General features: G+C 37.3%; 2 protein-coding genes and 1 non-coding gene across 5 annotated transcripts in view; 2 read left to right on the forward strand and 1 right to left on the reverse strand.

Annotated features, from left to right (window-relative positions):
• The window catches only part of efcab11 (EF-hand calcium binding domain 11), a 116,592-nt gene extending 99,014 nt beyond the window's left edge, over positions 1-17,578 (reverse strand). The window contains exons 1-4 of the mRNA XM_067455772.1: positions 17,398-17,578; positions 11,682-11,777; positions 11,043-11,085; positions 1,001-1,102 (exon numbers count right to left, since the gene is read on the reverse strand). Of these exons, the coding sequence (XP_067311873.1) occupies positions 1,001-1,102; positions 11,043-11,085; positions 11,682-11,777; positions 17,398-17,475 (319 nt within the window). The 5' untranslated portion in view covers positions 17,476-17,578. The remainder of the gene's footprint in view (positions 1-1,000; positions 1,103-11,042; positions 11,086-11,681; positions 11,778-17,397) is intronic.
• trnak-uuu (transfer RNA lysine (anticodon UUU)) lies at positions 17,007-17,079 on the forward strand. Its single transcript has one exon. It is a non-coding gene; the product is annotated as a tRNA-Lys (tRNA).
• Positions 17,579-18,262: 684 nt separating the features above from the next.
• The window catches only part of tdp1 (tyrosyl-DNA phosphodiesterase 1), a 54,127-nt gene continuing 46,059 nt past the window's right edge, over positions 18,263-26,330 (forward strand). For 2 of the 3 annotated variants that reach the window (XR_010908084.1, XM_067455765.1), the window contains exons 1-7: positions 18,263-18,484; positions 18,725-19,329; positions 19,786-19,829; positions 19,930-19,985; positions 20,109-20,205; positions 20,405-20,439; positions 25,049-25,141. Coding sequence is in view for 2 of the 3 variants with exons in the window: in XM_067455765.1 (XP_067311866.1) it covers positions 18,735-19,329; positions 19,786-19,829; positions 19,930-19,985; positions 20,109-20,205; positions 20,405-20,439; positions 25,049-25,141 (920 nt within the window). In the remaining variant the exon portion in view is untranslated. Of the gene's footprint in view, positions 18,563-18,724; positions 19,330-19,785; positions 19,830-19,929; positions 19,986-20,108; positions 20,206-20,404; positions 20,440-25,048; positions 25,142-26,330 lie in introns of all 3 variants that reach the window. The other variant, XM_067455766.1, reaches the window with a different exon arrangement.

Genomic DNA, 26,330 nt, shown 5'->3' on the forward strand with positions numbered 1-26,330 from the left:
GTAAGCATGACCTGGAGAACACACATGCTGTGGGTAAATCAAAGCTATGATTTATCAAAACGATTTCCTATACACTTGGGCACGTAAATGTTTCTCCACAAAACGAATATACGTAAATCCAATCTTCAATTCCCATGCAGATTTAAAGGAGTCATGTCAAAACAACAGATTTGAGCTGCATTTATTGATCATCACTAACATGGTTGCGATGAGTAACCCAGACCACCTCCTGAAGTGGCTTTTAGTATTTTGTGTATTTGTTCTAAATCGTATTTGTAATCGAACCGAAACGTGGGACCAGTGTAGGTTCACACCCCTAATATTGGGTAGATGTGACTAATCAATAATGCCATTCGTTGTTGAGGATTTTCATAATACATTTTTTTCCGTAATCTATAATACATTAGTTTTTGCAGCCCTACGCAGATCACGTCGGAAGATTATATGTTTGTTCTGAGCATTTTGCTTGCTAAATGAGTTGCAATGTAATGGAGAGTTTGCAAAGAAACTTTTGTTGAAAGATGCCGACAACTGCATTAGATCTGACAGCAGCTGCATCACAAATTGTAAGAAATGATTTATATGATTAATGTTTTCAAAACGCAATAATGGGTGTTGATACAAATGCTGCCTTTACTTGCTTTTGGAAATGTCCTACTTCCCATTTCTGAAGTCGTGATTAGGAGCTCATCGCATTCAAATTTTGACTTGAGAGTGTCCAATTTTATAACTTGGAAACTGGTATTTACGATAATTAGCGCGTGAAGGCAGCATAATTCCTATGAAATGACTTCACAATCATAACAGTGGTAATTTACTGACAAGCCTTAAAAGAGCTGCCCCTTAAAAACTTCAGATAGATGGTCAGAATAAAGTTTGAAATTTCCCGCATATATATATTTGTTTGTGTGTGCAAAAAAACGTTAAAATAAAATAAAAATAAAAAATCCATGTCATGACCCCTTTAAACATGCAGAATGCAAAGAGTGGAGGAACATACAGTGCACGTCAAATGCAGTGAAGATCTGCCTTGTCTTCTCATATGGATCTTCTGATGACATCTTCCTCCCCATGAGAGGCACAAACTGCTCCAGTGGGACCCCTTTCAGAGAAAGAGAAAGACAGGAGGGGAAAGAACACTGGGTTTATTACATGGCTCTCGTCTGAAGTGCATGCTCTTCCTTAACATGGCAGTCATCTGAAAGTACTGTGTTTAAAGGAGTAATATCTTTCTCTCTTGCCTGCAGGGTAGTCATTTTTTTTCTCTGAGTGCTGTTATTGAGATGAAAAGGGTAGGCTGGGGAGTTCTAGATAGCATTCACACGAAACACCAAATATACAGTGGGAGTTTGGCGTGGGGATCTGGGTGGGCCATGCTGACAGTGATGGCTGAGAGACTGGGGGAAAAAACCTCTACTGGGAAAAGCATAAATTAATTAAGAGATCCAAGGACAGAAGTGACAGCTCCACTGCACTTCGAGTCATGCCAAAACATACGATGTAATATGTCCTTTGAGAATCTCGCACCTAACGGACAAGTGATAAAGAGTACAATGTGAACACAGAAGGAATTGCTTTCTAAAAACAAGTTAGTAAGCAGTTTTTCTGAAGAAAATTATTGTGGTGCTTAATTGCTACGGTGTTCTAAGTGGGTATTAGAAGGTTGTTAGTTGGCTGAAAACTAGTCCATGTCACACAAAAAAATTCTCACAAGTTTCTATAATATTCTGATCCCTAGGTAGGGCCTCTCTCCCTATGTTTTGAAGAGTAAATAATACATCTGATGGCTTAGAAAAGTAATAGCGCATCTCTTATCAAGCTGCATGGATTGAGGTATGGCATGTAGCACAAATGGCGAAGGACAAGATGCATATCAATTTGTCATACAAGTTATTTTTATTTTTTATTATTTAGTAAAATCACACTTTCTTAAAGTCGAAAGGTAACGGAAGTAGCAAAAGACCTTTTCTATCATATTGACCCAAGCAAAAGAAAGAAAAAAAAGAAAAATGTAGGGCAACAATTTTAACATGCATGGATGAATGATTCACAATAAGATCAATAACATGCTGAAAACAGACTGGGGGACATGCAGACTTTAATGTGTGCTGCCAAATTTTGATAGAATTAGGACAACTTTGGGCAACAGAGATTTTAAACACGACATAAGAGACATTTGCTTCTGTTATCATCACATAGCCATGAAATTTGAATTAAATTATAAAGATTTTTTATAGACACACAGTACATCTACCCAGGCATTTTTGTACTCCAATTATATTATCCTAACACTCAAGCTCCAAAAGGAAAGAAAACGTTTGCAATTTTGCCAGCGTGTTTGAATGGAGGACCAAACCTGCATACGTAAATAAATGTAATGATAGGAAAATAAATAACGGAAGAAATAAGGGTGCTCTGATTGATAATCGTTTTATATGCGTGATCTGTGGTCTCTATAAATGGGCCGATGAGAAGAACCGATCCGATGACGCAAAACTCGAGAAACAATCTTTCTAAAATTGCTTCACTACATTCACCAGTCTGGCAGTTCTACTAGGTGTCTAAAAAAAAAAACAATACACATAAATGGCATCAGTCTGAAAGTCTGGCTAAGACAGAAACTAGGGTTTTCCATGCATTGAAAATATTTTGGCCGGTGCTGTGTGGCCGAAATCGTCACAGTGTGACGATTTCTGTGTTATATGGGGTTTTTCCCAGCCTGAGGTGGATGGTTGGCTGGCTGGCTCCACCCTCTTAAGTGGCTGTTCTCAGGTGGTTTCATTCAGCACACCTGTTGCTGACTTCCTCTCAAGCCTTTTAAAACGGAGCATGATAAAAAAAAGCCAGGAGGGCTGCAGATTTAAACTTTGTTTTTTTGGTACAGCCAACACAGCACATTACCCTCCCATGAATTCATTACACTTTACACCCCTGAATCCTTACAGTTACTGTATACTGTTCTTTTCTCGTATAGTTATATTTTGTTGATAAATGTATAAACTTTATTTATTAATGATGAATAAAGTCCCTAGTTTTGTCATGTCCCTTTTGAGCCATGGAGCGTAACGTGCCAAAATTAATCTTTGTTCCACCAAAGCTGGAAGAATACAGATTAACCACCATATATTATTGCATTCGTGTGTTTATCGTCTTCATGTTTATTCAGTCAAAATTTTACTATCAGCTTGTAATTCAGTACCTTACAAAAAGTACTAGTGTGTACCTTTAGACAAAACAATGGCACTGATATATTTTAAGATACGTCATTGCAAGTTTTTATTTTAGCTTCTAAAATATTGTGTACTGTGTGTTTGGATGACCGTGTTTGTAAGTCATCATGGATTTTTAACCCAGGAAAAACCCTGCCAGTTGACTGTAGGTTAAGATTAAGGTTTCTAATCTATTATTTTGTGATCTTATCTATATTAGTTTCTTATCTTTGTTATTTTGTAACTATGGTGAAAAGGTTGACTCCCCAAACAGACATTACACTAGAATCCTTCTGTCCACTGTGGGTGTCATCAACCTATAATGTCTACCAATGTTATTGATGATTTTGGTCTTGATGGCAATGCTGTGAAGAAGGGTCGCACAAGTGGGTTTAGCTTTACTGTATGTTTTAATTTCTGAAAAAACGTGGTAGCTACAAAATAATTAGACAATGCAAATTAAAAAAAATAACTCTCCAGTTGATCTGCCTCATCCTGTAGCAAACTCTGATATCTATTGCTTAGATTTAAAGGGTTACTTCTGCGATTAGCATATGGCTTTGTATCAGTAGAAACCCTGGAGTATATTCAAATGATTGTGCTTTCCCCGCTCATATCCCCCTGAGACAAGAGATTTATGCATTTTATTTCTGGAAAAATTCCTCCTTTGATGCAAATTGACGATATTTGCATCATAGGAGGAATGTTTGGCCAAAGGCTAAAGACTACAGCCAGCAGAGGGAGCCATTTCCGCATGTTTTGAACCTGCGCATGGGGGATGGAGATCACACTCAGAGCTCAGCTCGCAGCTGCAGGCACTCATTTAAACGGAGCTATGGTGAGCAATGTAAGTGTTTTAACTTCTCAAATTAATTTCTATGAAAGCTTGCAAAGGCATGAACTGAAACCCGCCAGACTGAACTCGCGTTGTGAATGTATGCCGCGAGTGTAGTCGCAATTACCTCAGCTTTCATCATGAGAGCTCATTCAGCTCATTTATCTCACTCCTGCAGTTAGTGCTCAGTGCTGGGATACTCGCGCAGTGACTCACTCATTATATTGAACAGACACGTTCAGTTTTTAATTGTAGTGTCTTCTCCAACTCAGTCAGAGTAATCCAGTAGGTGGCTTTGGGAATGGCCTCACAGGGCAGCGAAGCATTCTGGGAATTGTAGTCTTTCAACCCCATGAGACAAAAATACATATTCTGTCTTTTCTCAGTCTAGAAGCCACCAATTTCAAAAATAATTTCATATTTCTACTACATTGATGACCCAGTTTAAATATAGATTCATCTTCCCAACGCTGAAGTACCCCTTTAATGCGTCTACGTGAGCTCTCAACCAATGATGCACTAAAGCTACGTGAGGACAGAATCCCTCATTTACATTATTCACACAGAATTTTAATTTTATTTTTAAATAAATGTATAATTAACAAATCTGGAAATAAAAACGTGAGAATAAATAAATATACACATAAATAAATGCATGAGTAAATATAAAAAATAAATGAATGCATGAATAAATTAATGCAAAAATTAATACAAAAAATAAAATAAAAGTATAAATACAATTGAAAAAGTTTAATTAAAAAATCAAGGATAAATTCAGGATTACATTTTATTAAAAAATATATTAAATTTGTTTAATCAAGTCATTTATTCCTTTTGCTATTTATTTATCATTTCTGCAGGTTTGGTCCTCCATATGTTTGGCAACAAATGAAAGAAAAACTGTGCAGACCTCTGTAAACTCATCTATCTTTCTCTCTTGCTTTTAAATGATGGTGGTGCTAGATGTCAGATCAGAGCTGACTGCCATTCACTGTGATAGAGAGACAATCAGTCAAAGAAGTGTCCACTGGGTGGCCTGTACATCCTTTCCACCCCTTTCTTAGTTTCTGATTCCCTACCATCTTCACTATGGTATTTCTACTCTTTTTTCTTCAATTGGTTTTCTTCGCACCGCCCTCCCCTTCTCTCTCACATCCTCACATCTTCTCTCCTCTTTTGCGTGACTCATTCAGCAGAACAGGCCCCTGCCTGACTTAACACACATACACACAGGAAATCGTGCAACAGTGTTCTCGCCCAGAGCTCCTTTTTAAAATCATGGACATCTCTGATTTGATGTGCTCCCTCCCTTATCACTTCAGATTGTCCCCGAGCCGTTCCAGACCAGGCTGGAAGCCAAAATACATTACATGGATGCTGAATGAATGAATGCTGCATAAACAACTAAAATATAGGAAGTTTTTTGGAAATTCAAAGACTAAATCTAAAGCTTTAGCTCTAATCTACATTTGGGTTAGTCAACACATGGCTTTTTAAATTAAAGCCCTTCATAATCAAATATGTGCCATGCAAAGCCTGGGACGAGCTTATGTTTACAATATGACAGTTCAGTATATAGGGCAGTGGCCATTCTCCGCTAATTCTGGCTTGGCATACAAAGATAATTAAAATGATGGTCATTTAAGATAATCTGATATATACTTTCATGTTCTGGATGCTAACCGATAAATGGTTGATAATAAATTCAGAAAAAATTATGTCCAAATGATGTAGGATGTAGCGTAAGGGTTTTGAAAGCGACGCATTGTCAAATGTCAACAGAGCTCAACTGCACCGTGTTGCCAAGTCCGCGTTTTTTTCCACGGGTTGTTTTCTATGTCCGCTGGTTTAAGTGACTATTATGTGATACATATACCCATGAGTGCGAATTTTAGCAGGCAACCTTGCCAAAATAACACACATTTTACCCCCCAAACGCCATTTTTCCCCCGGAGAACCCCCGAGAAGCTATTGTTTAGGGCTAGTAGTTGGCGGGTTTTTTTGTAAAAACTTGGCAACCCTGTCTGCATGCGCGCTGAAATCAGACTGAAATACACAATCTTTGCCGGTGTTGTAAAAAAATAACATAATTTAATGATACACAGAGTACTTACCCAACATTATCATCATTTCTGAGAGAAATTGTAAAGGTGAATGCATACACAAACAAGCTCTCCGTTTAGGATTCGAACAAATATAATCCAAGCCCCTTTGATTACGTTAATGTTGATCATCTGTCCTTCATCGTCTAAAGCCCGCCCTGATGATATCATTGGTCCGAACAGTTTTTGTTCGGAGAGAATTACTCCTCTATGGATCGAGGCCAGACCGAACTGCCCAACCTAAAAAAGGTGGGCGGGGCTAAATTCGGCTGGCATCCAGGCTAGGATTCTCTATAAATTTGGGCTTTGCGGCTGTACTGAATAGCCGATCATCATCAACACTTGTGTGCTAAACGTCAAGCACTAATAGTAATACGACATAAATTGTATAAAGTAATAAAATGTAAAACAAAAAAACAGTTCATAAAGTGATTTAGTCAAGAGTAATGAGAGACTGTTTGATTAACATGAATGGCAAGGACGGAAGCAGCTTTATTGGCCTTTATTGGCCTGTGAACTGCTTTCACTTAAACACTGAATGCTCATTTTTGACATTTTTGTTATACTGGTTGAAAGCCTCCTCATATCCTGAAAGCAATCACTATTTTAAAGAGTTTAAATGTATTCTATTTTTTTTTATAAATATATATCATCTGTGAAAGGCATAGGCCCATAAAATGCTCATTCAATCATTGCATTCGGTCTGATTTAAAAGTATATTATAAAATTGAAAGACATTTCTTTTAATTGTATAGCATTGGTTTTTAATGAAGTAACAATATATTATAAGTAAAACAGAACAAGAAAGTTATTAAGCTATTAATATTCTTTCATTGTGAAAAAGTATTATAAGACTCAAATACAGAGCGACACAAAGCACTTATGCAGATCCCATGAGCAGAATGATGTGCTTGAAGCAACACAGAGTCACAAAGCGCAGCACACCTATGCAGCAGTTTATTGAGCATTTTCCTTTCAATTTCAGTTACTGTGTGTGTAAAAAAGCATTCCTTTTCTGCAAAACCATAGACCTTTTTTTACTGAAGCACAAAAAATAAGTAAAAGAAGACTCAATTAAGTGGTGTATTTGTGTGCTGCTTTTTGCAAGGCTTTAAAGGGATACTTCAACACTTTTTCATATTAAACTATGTTATTCCCTTAACTAAAATTCCTAAATTCCTAAAAAAACTAAAATTCCCTTAACCCTACTACCTGTCCACATGATCCTATACCCACTCACCTCCTTCAGGCCATTTCTTCTTCAATCACTCCTGCACTCACTCACATTGTCAACACTTCTCTTCACACAGGAAACTTTCCCACAGCATTTAAGCAGGCTCGGGTAACCCCACTGCTTAAGAAACCCTCTCTGAATCCAGCACTTTTAGAAAACTATAGACCGGTATACCTTCTGCCTTTCATTGCAAAGACACTTGAGCGAGTTGTGTTCAATCAACTCTCTGTGTTTCTTGAACAGGACAACCTTCTAGATAACAACCAATCCGGCTTCAAAAGCGGCCATTCGACTGAGACTGCTTTGCTCTCGGTAACTGAGGCACTGAGACTGGCAAAAACAGCTTCCAAATCCTCAGTGCTCATTCTGCTGGATCTGTCTGCTGCTTTTGACACAGTTAACCACCAGATCCTCCTGTCAACACTTAAGAAGACGGGGATTTCAGGAACTGCTCTCCAGTGGTTCAGGTCTTACCTCTCTGGTAGGTCCTATAGGGTGTCATGGAGAGGTGAAGTGTCTAAGTCACATCATCTAGCTACTGGGGTTCCCCAGGGCTCAGTGCTTGGACCACTTCTCTTCACCATCTACATGTCATCATTAGGCTCTGTCATTCAGAAACACGGCTTCTCCTATCACTGCTATGCTGATGACACTCAACTCTACTTCTCATTTCAACCAGATGATCCTACAGTCAGTGTTCGTATCGCTGCCTGTCTGACAGACATTTCTGACTGGATGAAGGAGCATCACCTTCAACTTAATCTTGCAAAGACAGAATTACTTGTTTTCTCAACCAACCCAGCACTTCATCAAAATTTCTCCATTCAGCTTGGTTCATCAACCATAACTCCATCCAGGACAGCCAGGAACCTTGGAGTTGTGATTGATGACCAGTTAAACTTCACTGACCACATTACTGCAACAGCCCGGTCCTGCAGATTTGCTTTATACAACATTAGAAAGATTAGACCCTTCCTATCAGAACAGACTGCACAACTCCTGGTTCAAGCTCTTGTTCTCTCCAGACTGGACCAGCCAGACTCTTCTGGCTGGGCTTCCAGCATGCACTATAAAAACCCTTGCAGCTGATCCTGAATGAAGTGGCGAGAGTGGTCTTTAATGAGCTGAAGAGAGCGCATGTTACGCCTCTCTTCATCAGACTGCACTGGTTGCCAATGGCTGCTCGCATCAAATTCAAGGCACTAGTTCTCGCCTACAAAACAACCACTGGCTCTGCACCAATATACCTAAACTCGCTTGTTCAGACTTACACACCCTCCAGAAGCGATTTTCCATGAAATCGCTCTCACTGACATTTTCCTGGACCGTTCCCACCTGGTGGAATGACCTGCTGATCTCAATTCGTGCTGCCGAGTCTGTAGCCATTTTTAAAAAACATCTTAAGACACATCTCTTCCAATTGCACCTGACCAATAAAGAATAGCACTTAACTATCCATTAATTTTTGTTAATGCATGCCCATAAACACTGCTCTCAAGGTGCAGATCCACTCCGTGCAACATGTCTGTCGCGCCGCGCTCCACTTTATTCCTATGGGTGAAGTAAAGCGACTTCAACGCTTCAGCACAGCATTCCGGGAAGGCCGATTTGAACGCTGAAATGACAAGAAGCATCACAACATCACGCTTTAATCGTGTCGCAAAAGTGGATCTCTACGGTCACTGCTGTCAGGACTTCAATAAATCCACATTGTTACCAAAGCGTCCCAGCGATAAAGGTTCACGGTCCTTCTTTGGAAACAGGCGGTGAGTAAAACTGCTTCAAATGTCTTTGTTGTTGGCTATCGTCTCGTAAGTAAACATCAGTAAACGATAAACCTAGTGGACGTTCTCACAAAGTGTGCTTCGTCATTCAAATGCGCTAACGGTTACTCTATTGTTGTTCTATGTATAACGTTACACTAGTCTGACGTGCAAAACCATTTTGCTTGCTACTGCTAAGGTTTAGTCGCATACAATAGTCCATAAACCGAATCATGTCCTCATAAACTGCGAGTAAAGACACACAAATGTTGACAGGCCAGTACAGTACATACCACAGAGACGGACGTCCTGCTGTTGCTGTTTCTCCTGTTCAATTTATTTCAGCCTCCGAATCTGATTCTGGATCTGTATTAGTTGAATCTGATTGATAGCCATGGTTTATTAGGGTAACATTTTCTTGTCCACGCATGACGATGTCAGCTTTCAGAAACTCTTGTGCTGTAGCTGCGCACTCGTCATTCTTTAGCTCCGCCCACATGATACGCCTCCAGGCGCTCGTTTTTTTTCGGAAAGACTCGGTACAGCCTATATTTCTTTTATAAATATAATAAAACTAAAGAATTTTTGGAGATTTGAAGGATACACTACTACTCTATAGGTACTCAAGATTGACATGGGGTTGTACTGAAACTGAGTGTTTCACCCCCCTCCCCCTCTAAACATAAATATGAAACCAAATATGTTTTCTATAACACCTATAGTACAGTACAGAGAAATTTTAATGTCGGAGCGGGATTTGAGCGAATGTCATTTTACTGGTGAGCGTGAGTGGTTCGTGAGCCTTTGAGTGGAGCTCGCTGGCATAGAGCGAAATGTGCTCAGGTAAGGGAAGTATGCAAATTCCAATGCAGTCATACAATGTGATTATCGGCCAATACCGATCTGCGGCCGATTGATCGGAGCATCCCTAGTGGAGACATTTCGGAATCAACAAAATCTTCATTCTGAAGCGGTCATGCCTCTGTGATAAAAATAGAAGCGCGAGCAATTGCAATTAGGAGATAGCTTTAGCTGTGTGACCTTTCCACCGTTTCTCGCTTATTTAGCAAGTGAAAAAGGGCAAAAGAGAGTGAGATAAAGAGAAGGACAAAGGAAGGGGTGAGTAGGCTAAATAAGTGGCAGTATTATTGTGAGCACCGTGTAGCACTGAAGCCTTAAGTGGCCTCTTTTTCCATGCGATGAGCCTGCCAAAGCATTTCACTACCGAGTCTAGTCAAGCCTCCTACATCACCACCAGCAACCCTCTCCTCCCGACCATCACTAATTTAGTAATCACATGAAATTCAAAAGAGGGGCAATTTAATTCACCATTTGCTCTGAGCAAGATTTAATGGTGGAATATTTCATCACACAAAGCATGCCACTTTAACTAGATTATCTTTTGCTTTCCCACAGGGCAACATACAAAAGCAATTTGCTTGTGGGATAAAACAAGAAACAAATTACTTACTAATCTAGGTCTTCAACCATTTAATGTCTCCCTCAAAATGCTGTCCTGCCAAACCCCCATTTTCCTCAGTGTTTCTGTCTGTCAAAAGGGCCTGTAGAAATCCTGTATGCATTTCACGGCAACATTATTTACCGCTGTTTGTCAGGATTTCATTACTGGCAATGTGTAAACAGATTACACAGTATCTACATCAAGCTCCTTTTTCTTTCACTTTGCCTGAGTGGTATAAAATTTCGTTTTCCACATAGAAAAATAAATCAGGAGAGAAATTGTGCATATCATTTTTGGAGTGCCCATCAATGTGGGTTTGAGCGTCTGCTGAAGGTGAATCGCAAAGCACTAAAACACACAGCGCTGGCATGTCTACAACTGTACAGCAAACTGTGATACATTCATTCATTATGACAGGTATTATATTTTGCCCTTACCCGGACAGTTCTTAGTGCCATTCATCAAGATATTTGTCTCTGACTGCAAGAGAAAATACACAATGACTGTTAAAATATGATTATAAATATAAAACAATAACAAAAACACGTTGCAAAACTATATTGTTTTTCAAAAAAATAAAAAAAATCCAAGCCCTGTCAGATTAACATTTGTATTCCATGAATATTGCACAATTACATTATGATGAAGAGTGAAATAAATCTACACAGCAATATGCCACTATTTAAGTATTGTAAAAATGTTTTTACTCTGTAAATTATTTTTTAACTATTTATTTACAGTTAAACATGGTTTTAGTTAAAGGGATAGTACTATTTAATCATCCTCAATTTGTTTTCAACCTTTCTTTATTCTGCTGAACACCAAGCACCTGATGGGCCCCATTGACTTCCATGGTATTTTTTCGCATACTGTGTAAGTCAATGGGGCCCATCATCTGTTTGGTTACCCATATTCTTCAAAATATCTTCTTTTCGGTTCAGCAGAAAAAAAAAATTATTCATACAGGTTTGGAACAACTAAATGATGACAGAATTGTCATTTGTGGGTGAACCATCCCTTTAATATGACAGTAATTATATAATTTAGAAAATATCAGTGATTCTGATTTGCTTTACCTTTGATGGCTTGTATCCAAAAAGCATGACAACTGCCATCTTAAGATCTTCTCTGGACAAATAACCCTTCTTACCCACATCACACTGATGGAAAACCTAAAGTGTACATAAACATGGACATTGCAGTCAGAGTAGTACGTATAACCCCAACAGTGGCAATATTAATCATATGTTTCAGAGGAGGATTTTTAAAGAATCAATGTTTAACACAGAAAAAAGAAAGCTGCTCAGTAAATATTTGTTGCGAGAAATGTGCACTCTCTTGGAATTTTTATTTATTTTTTATTTATAAAAAAAAAAAATGGGGGGAGGGGTTCACTTAATGGCTTTCACTGATTTTCATTAACATTTATATGGTACATTTGCATATTAATCTTAATGAATTTGTAACCATTACAATGAGCTTTTATTGTGGAAATCCTGCCTGGAGGCTTTATTTAGCTTTTTGAGCAAGAGCAGAGGAGTGTTGATATATAGGTTATACATCTTTGCATCACATAAAAAAAAGAACGTGGTAAAAAGAGTAAAATACAAGTAGCTACACTGCTAAATAATACAAAAAATTACTTAAAATAATACAACCCTGCATTATATTGCATTTTACAGAACAAATACACCAATGGAATGTGTGAATATGAAATCATTGTCACTCCCAACACAAATGTGATGAAACAATGTTGAACAATGAAGCTGAATGTTTCACTTCGAATCTGTATAATTAAAATACTTTATTTTTAATCTTAAAGGCAAGTGATTTGTTCCTGAAATATCTTTGTTATGATGGTATGTGGTCTAAATTTATATGCATTGTTTGTTGAAGGTGTAGGACCATACAAACTTTGTCCAAGATGTCTGCCTGTCAACTTTTTTTTACCCCTCTGCATGTCAGCGCGTTTCATGCCATACAGAGACGTCGGTCAGTCACCGAGCTCATGTTCATTATTATAGTATGGGGCTGTTGAATACTTGAATTTCATTGGTTGACGAAGGTTCCGGGGTGTGTAATTATTTTCAGGGAAACTCAGGCTAAAGTAATTCCAGGTAGGTCTTGACCACATTACATATCACTTCACCAATTTACTTCAAATGTCTTTACAGCCTACTGTTAGGGCTGGACGATATGGCCACAATTTATATCACGATATATTTCTTAATTTTGGTCGATACGATATAATTTCGATATCGATATGAACTATATAAAAGCTTTAGAAAAACTACCAAGAACTGCCACAAAGGATTTCTGTACCTACAAACTTCTGACAAATTAATTTGCCAAGTCTATGAAACCTCCTCCTATAAAACTATATAATATTTTAGAAATAAAAACGGTACAAATAAATTAATGTTCACCTTTTATTTGTATTTAGCCTTTATACGAACAAGAATTGTGAAATCACCATCAAATAAACAAGACTCTCACTTCGCAGACGCAGTTTATTGAGCATTTTCTTTTAAGTTTTAAATTCCAGTGAAGAACGATTCATAGCGCTATATTCTCCTTTTATGCAAAACTATACCTTTATCTAGCCTACTGATGCACAAAAAATAAATAAAAGAAGACTCAATTCAGTGGCCTATTTGTGCTCTGTTTGAGATGAGTGCACGCTGCTTTTTGCAAGGCTTTAAACAGGAGAAAATTATACATTTTCGTGAAGCCATGTCTGGCCGTCTTTCACAAGCTTTGAAGGGTAATTTAAACGAGAATGAACGCATTGGTGTTAATACATGACATTGTGTGCAAATGTGGAAAGTATTAAAACAAATGTGCCACTTGCCTCTTACATAGCCTAAATAGTCTACATGGATTATTTGTAACGCTTGGCATCGTATTGTTAGACATTAGATTGATGCATCTATGTCGATGTATTGTTACACCCCTAGTCGGCACCTCTCCGGCACAAGTTTAATATCAGCCCCATTCGCACGGGATTCGTATTATCTGGGTACCTCTGGTGATTTGTAATAATTGCAGAGAATGTCTGTGATCTTAATCCCGTGCGAATCGGCCATGTCTGTAATTTGTAAAGTAAAAATTCCCCCGCAAATTAGCCTACCTACCATATTTCGCCGAACACCGAGGTCCTGTGATAACATTAGTCCCGTCCGAATCGACATCTCTGTGATTTGGCCAGGATTAGGCGGATTATATATACTTTTTGCAAGCTTTTTTTCTCCCTGTGATCATTTCTATCTTTATCTTTCACGAAGAATAAAGTCTGCATTCATAATGCGCACCGTTAATTCCCGTGCAGCCGCACCCACACGGATTATACTTTCACTTTAGAATGAGTATCAATTTGAGAGTAATCTGATTGAATGGTGTGTTTAATATTAACATCAATACTGTTCTGAATGAAAAACATAACAGAACAGTATAGTACAATGACAATCTTGTTTAAATGGGCGCTTTTACATTTAGTTTTGAAACTGAATCTTCCGCCGTATATTGTCAGCTTCTTACTCGTGATAAATGAAATCTGATTCCTGCCGCGGGTCTAAGCTCAGTTCATGGCGTCTGTTCGCTAACTGAACGAAATTATATTTATTTATTAGGCTACTGTAAAATAATCAAAACGATATCGATGCCTGTTTATGATTTCATACAGCTATCTATAACGAACATCATATCCGGGAGAAGTCAGTAAATTCGAGTAAAATCACAGGCTTTGCTTATCCCGTGCGAATGCGCCACGCAAAACTCAGATGTGGAGGAGTCATTTCTAAATCACAGAGGTCTCTATAATACTAATCCCGTGCGAATAGTGCTTTAGATAGACGAACCACTTCCACGCCACTAAAGAAAGTTAGTCTTTCTTCTCTTATCAACTATTTATTTCTCCTTACTTGTGGAAGCTCGTTCAATCACATTTGTGTTGCGGTCAGGGAAACTCTCTTTGTAGCTAAAACGTGCCGCGTTGGATCTATCAGCCTACTTCTGCTGAGCACTGGCTGCGTGTCCGTGGTGTACGTCATCACGCAAGAAGCCAATCGTGTTCTGCTCTTTCTGATGGCATGCGCCCTGAACGTCAGTCATATCGAAATATCGGAAATGTGTTTAAAAATCATATCACCGTTATTGAAAAAAATTATATCGCGATATATATTGATATTGAATTATTGTCCAGCCCTACCTACTGTACAACACCCATACCACTCACCAATCAAATAAAGATAAATCTACATTATTTCCACGTGTTTGCCACAAAATTACATTGTATTGTGCAAAGCACTTTCTCCTTTCACACTCAAAAACACATACAGTACGGACACACTTACACAGAAAAAAAGGTTCGCTATTAGCATTAGCAGAGACGCACACTGCTGCCGGTTGAGAGACGCACATATATTCGGGTAATTCACACACACTCTTAATCTCTCTCTCTCTAATAATTGCATTCTGATATCAGTGGCTGAAGCCTCAGTTACTAAAATATGTAAAATTAAGTTTTGGGATTAGCAACGGAGGCTTAAGTTAGGATACGTAAGAAATTTGTTCTACACACAAGAATGTTTTAAAGACAAAAACCTGATAAATTTCTTGAACTAACTTACATCATCTGAAACATGTTTGAGGTATAATAAGCAGCAGGGTTCGACATTAAGCCTGTGCCTGTCCTTCATAAAGTAACGTAAATCTTTCATTCACTTGTCCGAGTAAAAAAAAAAAAGGCTTGTCTGGAATTGTGTGTGTGTGTGTGTGTGTGTGTGTGTGTGTGTGTGTGTGTGTGTGTGTGTTGTAAATATTATTTACTCTGAAGCAACATTCTCACGACTGTTCAATCAGCTTTAAAATTCTGATTTTAAATCTGCATATTTGTAAGATTTTGACTTTTTTTCCCCTAATCTTATTAAATATAGGCTATGCTTTAGCTTTCATTTTATATTCTTGAATTTGATCAATACATAAACTAGAATAAGAATAAGCGGTTACCAATCAAATTAAATAATTTACACAGAAAAAAATACAACCACATTAAATAGTGTTATGAGATAGCCTGGAAATATAGACGCACCCTAGCGGCAGCAAATCTAATCTGCGAGTCTCGCCTAGCAACTCTCAATACCCATCTGAGCTGTAAAAACCAAACTCTGGTCAGGCCAATCACATCGAGTATAGAGTCGATGGGCGGGGCTTAACCTAATGATGGCAGAGTTGGTGAACGGCGGTTTTTCAATTTGGCTTTGGCCACTACGCTGGAAGACTTGGAGTTAAGCTTTTCTCTGAGAAAAGAACAAAGAACGGCACTGAAGTCATTCTGAAAAAGGGAAGATGTGTTCGGAGTTTTGCCGGCCAGATACAGCGAAAGTTTAATCTGTCAACTAGCTCTGCTTCACGTTGCCCTGCCAATGGTGAGTTTCCAGACCAAATCTGGATGTGGGTCTGGCTTGTCAGGCTAGTTATGAAATTGTTTTAAATATGTTTTGAATACAAATAAGAAAAGTTGGAAAGAATGTTTAAACATGAAACTAAACTACCAGTAGGTGGTAGTCTTAATGAATGAATCATTGAGTCGACTCATTGAAACAACTGATTAGTTCAAGAATTAGACAGTCGTTTACGAATAGGTAATTGAATCTTAGGTTCAACCGATTCATTCAAAACGCTGAATCATTCAGTAACACGTTGCGTTATGGTTCTGCTGTGATCTTTGTTTGTAACTATTTTCGCTGCTAAAAATGGAACTAAAACTGTACGTTTTGCATCGAAAATATAAGTGGCTTGATGTTAATTAACTGTTTTTGATTAACTTTTATATGAACTCAGTGTCACGTTTTCATTCATGATGGTGTTTATGAAACAGCACCCGTCGTGTATCATATGATACTGTATGTATCATATGATACATACAGTATCATGTTTTCACGTACTGTAAATAGAATCTAGTTGCTATTACACTTGGTGTAAATAACATCTATCGCTATTTGCAAATAGTTATGGTCAAAAAATACTTTTTGCGGCAAAAAAATTAAATGAACTTGTGAAAGAAAGAAAGAAAGAAAGAAAGAAAGAAAGAAAGAAAGAAAGAAAGAATGTATCATATGATACTGTATGTATCAAATACATACAGTACATGTTTCTCTGAAGAATTTCAGACGTTCTCGTATAATTTACCAGTGAACAGCGACCTCTAGCCACGCATTTCAATATAGTAGTAACGTTAAGTCACTTATCTCAGGACAACTGTTATTATGACCACACAATATTGTGTAGACTGCTTCTTTGTAATGATCGTAATGAATTTAGGTTACCGTTTTGAGGTAATCGAACGATTTACAGAATACAGTGAGCGATTTGGTCGCCCCCCTCCAAATTAGAGTTTCAGAGCCCGGATAGCTCAGTCGGTAGAGCATCAGACTTTTAATCTGAGGGTCCAGGGTTCAAGTCCCTGTTCGGGCGTAACGTTTTTTCTCCTCTCTAGCGTATTATCAAAATGTCACAACGCCACGCTTTTTAAAATAATCCAGCACATATCCGTCCCATGCTTATTTTATTTTTACAGTTTATGGTTCACTAAACACAGAACAGAAGTGTTAACGTAACAGTTAACATGTTCAGTCGTATAAGTTTAAAAACATATACTTTGCCCACCTCCTATATATATATATATATATGGTCTTCATAATTATCATATTGTAAATGTATATAATTATAACGTTAATCTCAGTATCCGTTTCAAGCAAATCTGTTTCACAACCGTCATGACATCGATCTTACCAACTCTATTTTTTTCCTTTCGGCATCGTTTATTTGTCTCTCGTTCCTAACGCTTCTTCCAGCGGTGAATACTTGCATTGGGTTAACCTAAATATCCGAAAGTTTCTGGAAAGTTGTAGATGTTTGTATAGAAACCGTATGAATGTGATGGATTGGTTTTCTGTGCAGTTGTTGAGTTAAGCACGCAGTACCAGAGACGCTGATTGGATACTGACCCTGCGTCTCATTCAGCTCCCTAGTGCACTAGTCAGGGCACTGATCAGGACATAAGTCAATGGGCTTACTCCCTGATCAGTGCCCTGACAACTGAACTAGGGAGCTGATTAAGCCGCACCCTGAAAATGTGCGAATGTTCTGTGATGAGTCTATTATTTTCAAACCAAAAGTCAATCCAAAAAATAAGAAAGAAAGAAAGAAAGAAAGAAAGAAAGAAAGAAAGAAAGAAAGAAAGAAAGAAAGAAAGAAAGAAAGAAAGAAAGAAAGAAAGAAAGAAAGAAAGAAAGAAAGAAAGAAAGAAAGAAAGAAAAGTTTAAGAAATTGCATTCTACTTAAAGAAAATGTATTTCTGTGTCATATGATAAAATAATAAATTATGGATTTTCTTTTCATTTTGACAGTATTTTTATGACAATTAAGACCTCCTTTCTCATTACAGTGTACCTGATGAAAGTGGCAGTGGCAACAGAATATGACGTAAAAGTCAGTCATAGTTAAAAGTAAAATAAAAGTCATAGTTATTACATACATAGAAATTTATGACGTAAAAATATCCACCTTTAATGTCACAATTACTTTAGAATTGTTGAATGTCGAGTATAATGGAGACTTTTATTTTGAAGATTGTTCTGTTGTTCATTGTGCCGTTTCCTTTCTGTGACTACATGTGGAATGTACAGCGAGTGCAGCGCATGCCGAATCAAAACCAAAACACAACAAACTGTTGTGGTGCAGTTAATGATGATTTGAGTTTCAAATGGACAGTGGTCTAGCAGTGTCGTTGCTGTATATATGCAGCACTTGGCTTTCTTTATAACCGTAACATTTTAATTATTTACCTTTAGCCTACATTTCATCTTCCCGCCTCTTTGTAAGTTTACATTTACATTGAACTTAGTACGCTTATGTTTACAGTGTGGTTAAGCTCTTCGATGCATCACTTGTTCATGTGAGCATTTATCTCTTGCATCTCTTACACAAACTTGTTTTTCAATGCATCTTTAGACAAAATAAGTTAAAATGTGCTCGTTTTCAGTAGATAGTTTACAGTATGTAACGTTAACAACAACAAAGAAGATAATATAACGCTGTTCATGATCTAATGTTACAGCTGAACAAAAATGTCCCAGGACAGTCAACATGGCAAGTGGACCATATCAGATAGTGAAGACGAGGACAACATTATCCCTCCAACACCGCAAAAGGATTCAAACAAGCCAAGCATTAAACCTGATTTAGAAAGAAAACCAGATAAGATCACCACCTTCAAGCAAGAGCCCAAACTGAGTCCAAAGCGATATGAGAAAGCTTCAAACGCCAATCCTGTGAAAGACCTGTCTGCTCCTTCCATGGTATCCGAAGCCAGAAAGGCTGCACATGTGAATCAAACCGGCCCTGTAAAGTACAAAAGCAACTCACCTGCTGTAAAGAGAAAGAGAGAAACCGAGGAGGGGGGCTGGAACCTCTCCAGCAGTGATGATGAAGCTCCTACACCTGTCCTGAAAAATGAACCCAAAAAGCCAAAGCTTAGTCCTAAGAGGAAGAAGACTGAAGACAAACGTCCTCCGAGCCCTCACGGCACAAGTTATTATAAAGAAGAGCCAACTGATTTCTTTGAGACCAATTTATTGTCAATGAATGATGTGTACCGTTTTTATTTGAACAAAGTCATTGGGATACCAAAAAAGTTTAACACTGGAGCTCTGCATATTAAAGGTATTTAAAGAGTGTGACCTTGTGTGTGTGTGTTTATATATATATATATATATATATATATATATATATATATATATATATATATATAAATAATATATAATATATAATATATGCCCTAACGAAACAAAAATATATTGCAGTATAGTGGAAAATATCATGTAATGCATTAGGCAATATATTCACCTATATGGGATTTCATATTTATATTCTTCAATATATTGCAATATATGAAAGCGGCAATCATTTGTATATTTTGAAATATATTACAGGAATATATAATATATTGTATAATACCATCAATACATTATTCCACGTATTTACAATATACTATAATATATTTCAAGTAATATATTGGTAAATATATTTTCCGTATTTATATGATATGTATGTATATTATGTTGTGTATATTTCTAATAGTCTTCCTGTTTTTTTTTTTTCCCCCTCTTCAATAATCAGATATACTTTCTCCGATGTTTGGAACGCTAAAAGAGTCTGTACAGGTATTGTGTGAAAGGCTGAAGCTGCTGTTATGGTGTCTAATACCACACACAAAAGTTTGTAATGTTTTTTTTCCTGATTCACATCTTTCTTTCTTTTTAGTTTAATTATTGTTTTGACATTCCATGGATGGTGGAGCAGTATCCTCCAGAATTTAGGTAAGATTAGATTTGGAATTGCAGCTGCATATATTGAAAACATAATTTCACTACTTTGAATGAAATGGCACTACATGCCAACAAGAACATGTGCTGTTTGTTTTTGTTTTTTTTTGTTTTTAGGGACAAACCAGTCATACTTGTTCATGGAGAAAAAAGAGAGTCCAAGGCCCGGTTAATTGAGCAAGCCAAACCATATCCAAATATTAGCTTCTGCCAGGTCTATGATTTTTGTGGATCTAATGATTTGCAATAAGATACTTATTCCACTAGAGGGAAGCATTAAACTTTATGGTTGTCTGAGGTCCTCTTAACATTTTGTTTCTCAATATCAGATTCTGTACAATACTCCAGACCACTCAATTTTAAAAGAAATACTAAATGCTTAGTGTTGAATTGAACTCTGTTGTTTTTGACAGGCCAAACTGGACATTGCATTTGGCACACATCATACGTGAGTGTTGTACCTTTCATTTCTATGTATCATTTTAGTTAGACTGAAAAGAAAGCAAGGAAAGATATAGATTTAAGCTTGAGGTTCGTAGTACAGTACATGGTCAAACCTCTATGTACACACATAAAACATGCATAAAACCAGGCACATAGGCAGAGTTTGACTTTTGTGTAAAGTGGTGGACACCTACTGTGTGTGTGTGGGGGGGGGGGTAAATGGAATAAATAAATAAGAATAATAAAAGTTTTAAAAATGGAAGATGGTCTACTTATAGCTATGAAGAAATTTAAACTAATTGAAAATGTTATTTTAAAATGTGCACATTTTACTCATAACTCTTATTCGTATTACTTATATGTCGAAAATCCAAACCGTTTTTGTCTTGTCACATTAATTTATCAGTGAAATGAAACATGATTTTAGATTTTCAACTCAAAACGACAACATTTTATAAAAAGTTGAGTAGTTTGTATTACTAGGTAGTCTGAAAATTCCTATTTTACAACAGTTATTTAATACTTACTTTTTTTGCACAAATTCTTGTTGTGTTGTGACAGTGACAGTAGGACCCGCCTTCTTTTATTTGATTGGCCGTCTCGATTATTTTGACATTGGCGAGCGCAGTTAGACTGCTGAGGCAGAGCAGCCTAACAATTTTATCAGTATAAAAATATTACTTTTAAAACTTTTTGTCATCCTAACAAAAACAGCTAACTCTACACTAAATAAGACAAATAAAAGGAGAAAATGTGAATAAAAATAGAATTTGTATTCCCAAATAACCTTTTTCAGTAGAATGGGTCATATCAAGAAGCTTGCTGTCATAGGATGAAACCTTACTGGCCTGCACAAAATCCAGACCTGAGCTGGATTATGGAGACTGAGCCACGTCCCATCAGTACCTGATATCACGCACTTCTCACTCTCCTTCTTTCCTCACTGAACAAATTCCTCTATCCGCTTTCTAACGTCTACAAGAATGCCTTCCCAGAATAGTGACAACTTGACAACATGTTAATGCTCATGGTTATGAAATTAAACTCTCAAAAAGCATATATTGATGTTTTATTTCTATGTTGTTCCACACCCGTAAGACCATCTACTGAACAGTTTAAGATATTTTATATTTAGTCCGAGAGCGTATCCAAGTGTATGCACACTATACTGTCCATGTACAGAAAGGGAATAAAAACATAATCAAAGTAGTTCACATCTCTTGAAGCATCGAAAATACATTTTGGTCCAAAAATTACAATAGGGTTTCAGCACTTCGTGCTTGAACCCCTAACTACGACTTTATTCAGCATTGTCTTCTCTTCCGGGTTGGTGTTCAATCCTCAAATAAAGATTCAAACGGTTATGAATCAGCGTATTGATTCATGATTTGGATCGCGTGTCAAACTGCCAAACTGCTGGAATCACGTGACATTGGTGATCCGAATCAGGAATCAATTCACTGATTCATAAAGGATTGAATCTTTATTTGAGGACTGAAAGCTAACAAGGAAGAGAAGACCATGCTAAATAAGGCCATCCTTAAAAATATTCTTGTTTGCCGTAACCCGACCGACCCTGTCAATTTAGGGCCGACTCAAATTATTATTTTTTTTTTCCTTTTAGTCCGACCGACTTGCCGGTTGTAAATTTGCATTAAGACCGACCAATTTCTTTTTTTACTCTTCAAACATCTAATACAAAAGTAATAAAATAATATGAATATATTTTAGTAAGTATTATAAATATATAAATTGCCTGGGTCTACACATACGAAGGCTACGTTCTTTATTTTATAGAAAAACCCGTGACGTCATCTATGTTTACACTAAGGTTAACGGATGTCTATGGCCTGCACGTGCGTTCGTTTCGGCTCATTCTCGCATTCACTGTAACGTAGACTATTAAAGCCCTGTCGGAGATTTCGCCGCATTGTGTGACAGGAGTCAGGACCATGGACACGTTACACACAGGCAAGTGCACTGCAGAGGGGAGCTCGAGGGCTTTGGGGGTTTGAACCCTTGCCCTTTTTGAAAATTAATCAAAAGTGCCCCTCTCAACATTCATCATTACTATGTTGTGGCCAATAAAACAGAATTTGAATTATAATTAATATAACAACGTGTACAAAACAGTAACAAATGGCGGAAAAGCCGTTTATCTAGTCTCTGTCAGTCTGAAATATCGTTGTCAATGGGTAGCGTGTGTTTTGCTCGACCGCAGCGCGTGGTGGGAGCGGCGGCACTGGTTGTAACTTGAAAATTAATGCTTTATGTAAAGTTCTGTCGATGGATACACGTGCTGGCTCCTCAGAGACAGGCTACACTACAACAGCGATTATAAAAGAAACGTGGGCAAAACGGTCTATCTTTGTAAACTGTGTTCAATGCATGCGAGTGCTGCCGTATGACCAGTCATTTCGCCGTCATCACCCATGGGTATATTCGCCAGAAGACGCGAATGAGAACTCTGCAGTGTGTGAGAACGAAGCTGTCTCTCTGCGCTGGTACAAAAGCGCGCGCACGTCTCACAGCGCGCAAATATTGAGTTCGTCAAGTCTTGCGCTTCAACGGACAAACTCACACAAAAAGTATATCAACATGTCGATCTTGATGAGTATCCAAGCAGACATAGTCTGATGCCTTAAGTGAACTCTATACAGTCGAGAAAGACGAGCATATCTCTGTATTAGGTCTTAAAGGGGCAGTAGCCTTCTGCTGTCTGTCAAACAAAAGATAAGGACATCACTCACTACTCTTGATTGAATAGCTTTTGTAATTTTAAAAAGGATTGATCTTTGACTGGAAAAAGGTTGGGAAACACTGATTTAGTGAATGGCTGTGGCTCGACGGCAGGAAAAACAATCCAAACAATCACGATTTTTAAACCTTTTTCATCATTATTGTTCATCAAAGCTATTATTGTAAATGTAGGCTGTCAAGAAGGAGGAAAGAGGGGCAGTGTCTCTTCAAAAAAACAGAGACAATACATAATATTACAAAAATAAAATAACGTCTGAAAAAAATGCTCTGCCATTTTCTGTGATGTTTGTTTACTGTAATATTTACCAGTAAAGAGTAGGTTATAGCTGCTTAATTAATTGAATTCATAAAAATATATATATATTTTTAATATTCAAATACACTAGTCTATATCACCATATGCGTTGGTTTAGCAAGAAGTGCAAGCCACTTCAGAGACACAGATAGTAGCGTGTTCTGAGTTAACACCATCGAGCGTGAAAATATGAATACATATACATATCATATACAATACATATCACTGGAAAATACTAAAACGGGAAAAGAGCTAAAATACGTGAGAAACCCGGAAAAAAGGGAGGGTTGACAGCTATGAGTAAATGACAGCTAGCGGTGTTTGGAACCTTTTCTTAATGAATGCACCTGAAATTTATGCAATAAACATGTTTTTGACAAATATTTCAATTTGTTGGTGGTCTATATAGCCTGCAGTTAGCCTATGCGCCCGAAGGCACGGCTTGAAGACCCAGTCAGTTTAAATTCATACCTACGTAATCACCATCCCCAAAATGTACTTTTTTTTTTACATTAAAATTTGAAAAAAAAAATTTGACCTACCTACCGACCCTTTTTTAAAAAAAATTTACTGTTACTGCAAACCAAAATATTTTTAAGGATGGCCTAAAGTTGTAGTTTTTTTTATGTTTGGACCAAAAGAGATTCTAACTAACTAACTGATGTCACACACTATGGACTACTTCGATGATGTTTTTATTTCCTTTCTTCACATTAAGTGTGAAAAGTCAACCATGGTAGGGTTGTAGCTTTATAATTTCATTAAAATACCTTGATCAGGTGTAGGTTTAACGAGCAGTCGGTAGCATGCTGCATATGGAACATAGCACTCCTACTTAAGAGAGCATTACATTCTTCACAATCCATGCCGATGTGCAGATTATCAGATGAGCATCTGTTGTGATGAGTTGAAATTAGATGTTAAACAGGCGCAGTATTGAATTTTAATGTGATGTATTCCTAGAGTACTGTTTTTTTTTTCACCAAAGAATCTTTCATGTTTTATTCAACAGATGCAGACATAACAAGATTGAGTATTTTTGACTCCAGGGGACTGAATTAAAAGCCTTGTCTTTTTCAATATAAATGTATCAAAAAAGGAAGCAAAAGAACAAAACTATTGGCAGGATAATCCTTCTCAAACACCTTTGTCAGTTCTTCATGTGCTAATTTGCCTTCAAATGAGTTCTAAACATCCCTCTCTTAAGAACGTCTCTTATTTTATTAAATAAAATAATACATTTTCCACACAAAGAACAGCACAGAATTGATTTTATATTCCAAAATGAGGGGGTACTTGTTATTATTAATATCATACAAAAGCTGAAGGCTTAGTAAATGTTCTGAAAGGTACTCTTTCATGCGGCTTGCATTTTAGGTAAAATCAATGTTATTGTGCAGGGAAATGTGTTTTTGGTAAATGTGTCGTAGTGTTTATTGTCAGTGTGGTGTATTGTTTGATTGACACAAATAAAAGAAAGAGATTAGATCAGATGAATGTAGATGATTGTCATTATGTAGGTTTAGTTGTATGTAAGTCATAGTTGCTTTTTTTGCAGGAAAATGATGCTGCTTTGGTATGAGGAGGGATTCAGAGTCATCATTCTTACCTCAAACCTCATCCGAGCCGATTGGTACCAGAAGACGCAAGGGTAAGATGAGCTAACATTTAGAAACAAGCTGTTTATGTTGGTGCCCTTATTTGAAGTTGCTCGTTTTCCAAGTGCGACAACATGGTTTTTTTCTTCTTCCTGAAATAGAAGTTGTGTATTCGCTAGTCCTAATGACACATTTGTCTGTTGCTATGACAACACTGAGCAGACACTTAGAGTAAATTGAAATTAAGCTGATATGTCCTTAATTGGAGTGTTGAGCTCTGCAAATCGGAATACAACCAATCATGTTGTTATAGACTCCTCTCTGACCCGAAATGGGCTTTTTAAATTAGCCACATGGAATATTTACCTAAATGAAGCAGCGTTTTATGAAAGCTGTCCATTAATAAATATATTCTCCATGGAGTCATATTCATACCAGCAGAAGCTAGTAGGCAGGACAGAGCACTGCCCAATGAATTAGCAATTGCTTTAGGTTATTGGGCTCGATTTTATTAGCGGTTCATCTGGAACAGAATACCATTAAGGAGACAAAAGCTCAAGAGTCAGTTAGGTTATCACCCACACTAGGCTGTGGATTAGCGAGAAGAAAATTAAATCTCTAAATTGAGCAATTAATATCCTTTGGTATGCATATATTCAGACAATCTGGCATAGAATATTAGCACATTTACTCAACCTGTACTGCAAGATTAGTATCAATTCACACAGAGGGCATTTAGAAGTGTTGGAGCCATGGCCTAGCGGATCTTGCGCATGCTGTGCCATGTTGTACTGAGGTGTTTATACAAACGATGTGAATCCGGCTTGACATTTCCCCGTGGACCCTTTTCACAGACTGTGATAAAGAATTTTCACACTTATCAGCATCGCAAGTCTAAAAAAGGTTTTCATTTTTGTAAAAAAAAACAAAAAAACAAAGTAATATAAATGCTATACTTTTTCATTTTGGCAGTGAATTACAAACACAAATTTCGCTTCATTCTCTCTTCTGACTGCTGTAATCAATCTCACAATATTTGTTCCTCTTTAGAAAGTCGTGGAAACGCTCTCATGTATTTTTTCTTTTGCTATGGAGAGGAAAATTGTATTTGCTCTCATCTTCCGTTCACGACTACAAAAGTGTTTACCTTACTGACTTGTTTCTGAGAACCCCTGACTTGTAAAAAATGGTCCATACCGCTTCCACCCATTCTATTCATCATTTCTTATCCTCAGTGATGCT

This window comes from Pseudorasbora parva, chromosome 10, assembly GCF_024679245.1.
Source record: "Pseudorasbora parva isolate DD20220531a chromosome 10, ASM2467924v1, whole genome shotgun sequence".
In the NCBI taxonomy this organism is placed as follows: Eukaryota; Metazoa; Chordata; class Actinopteri; order Cypriniformes; family Gobionidae; genus Pseudorasbora; species Pseudorasbora parva.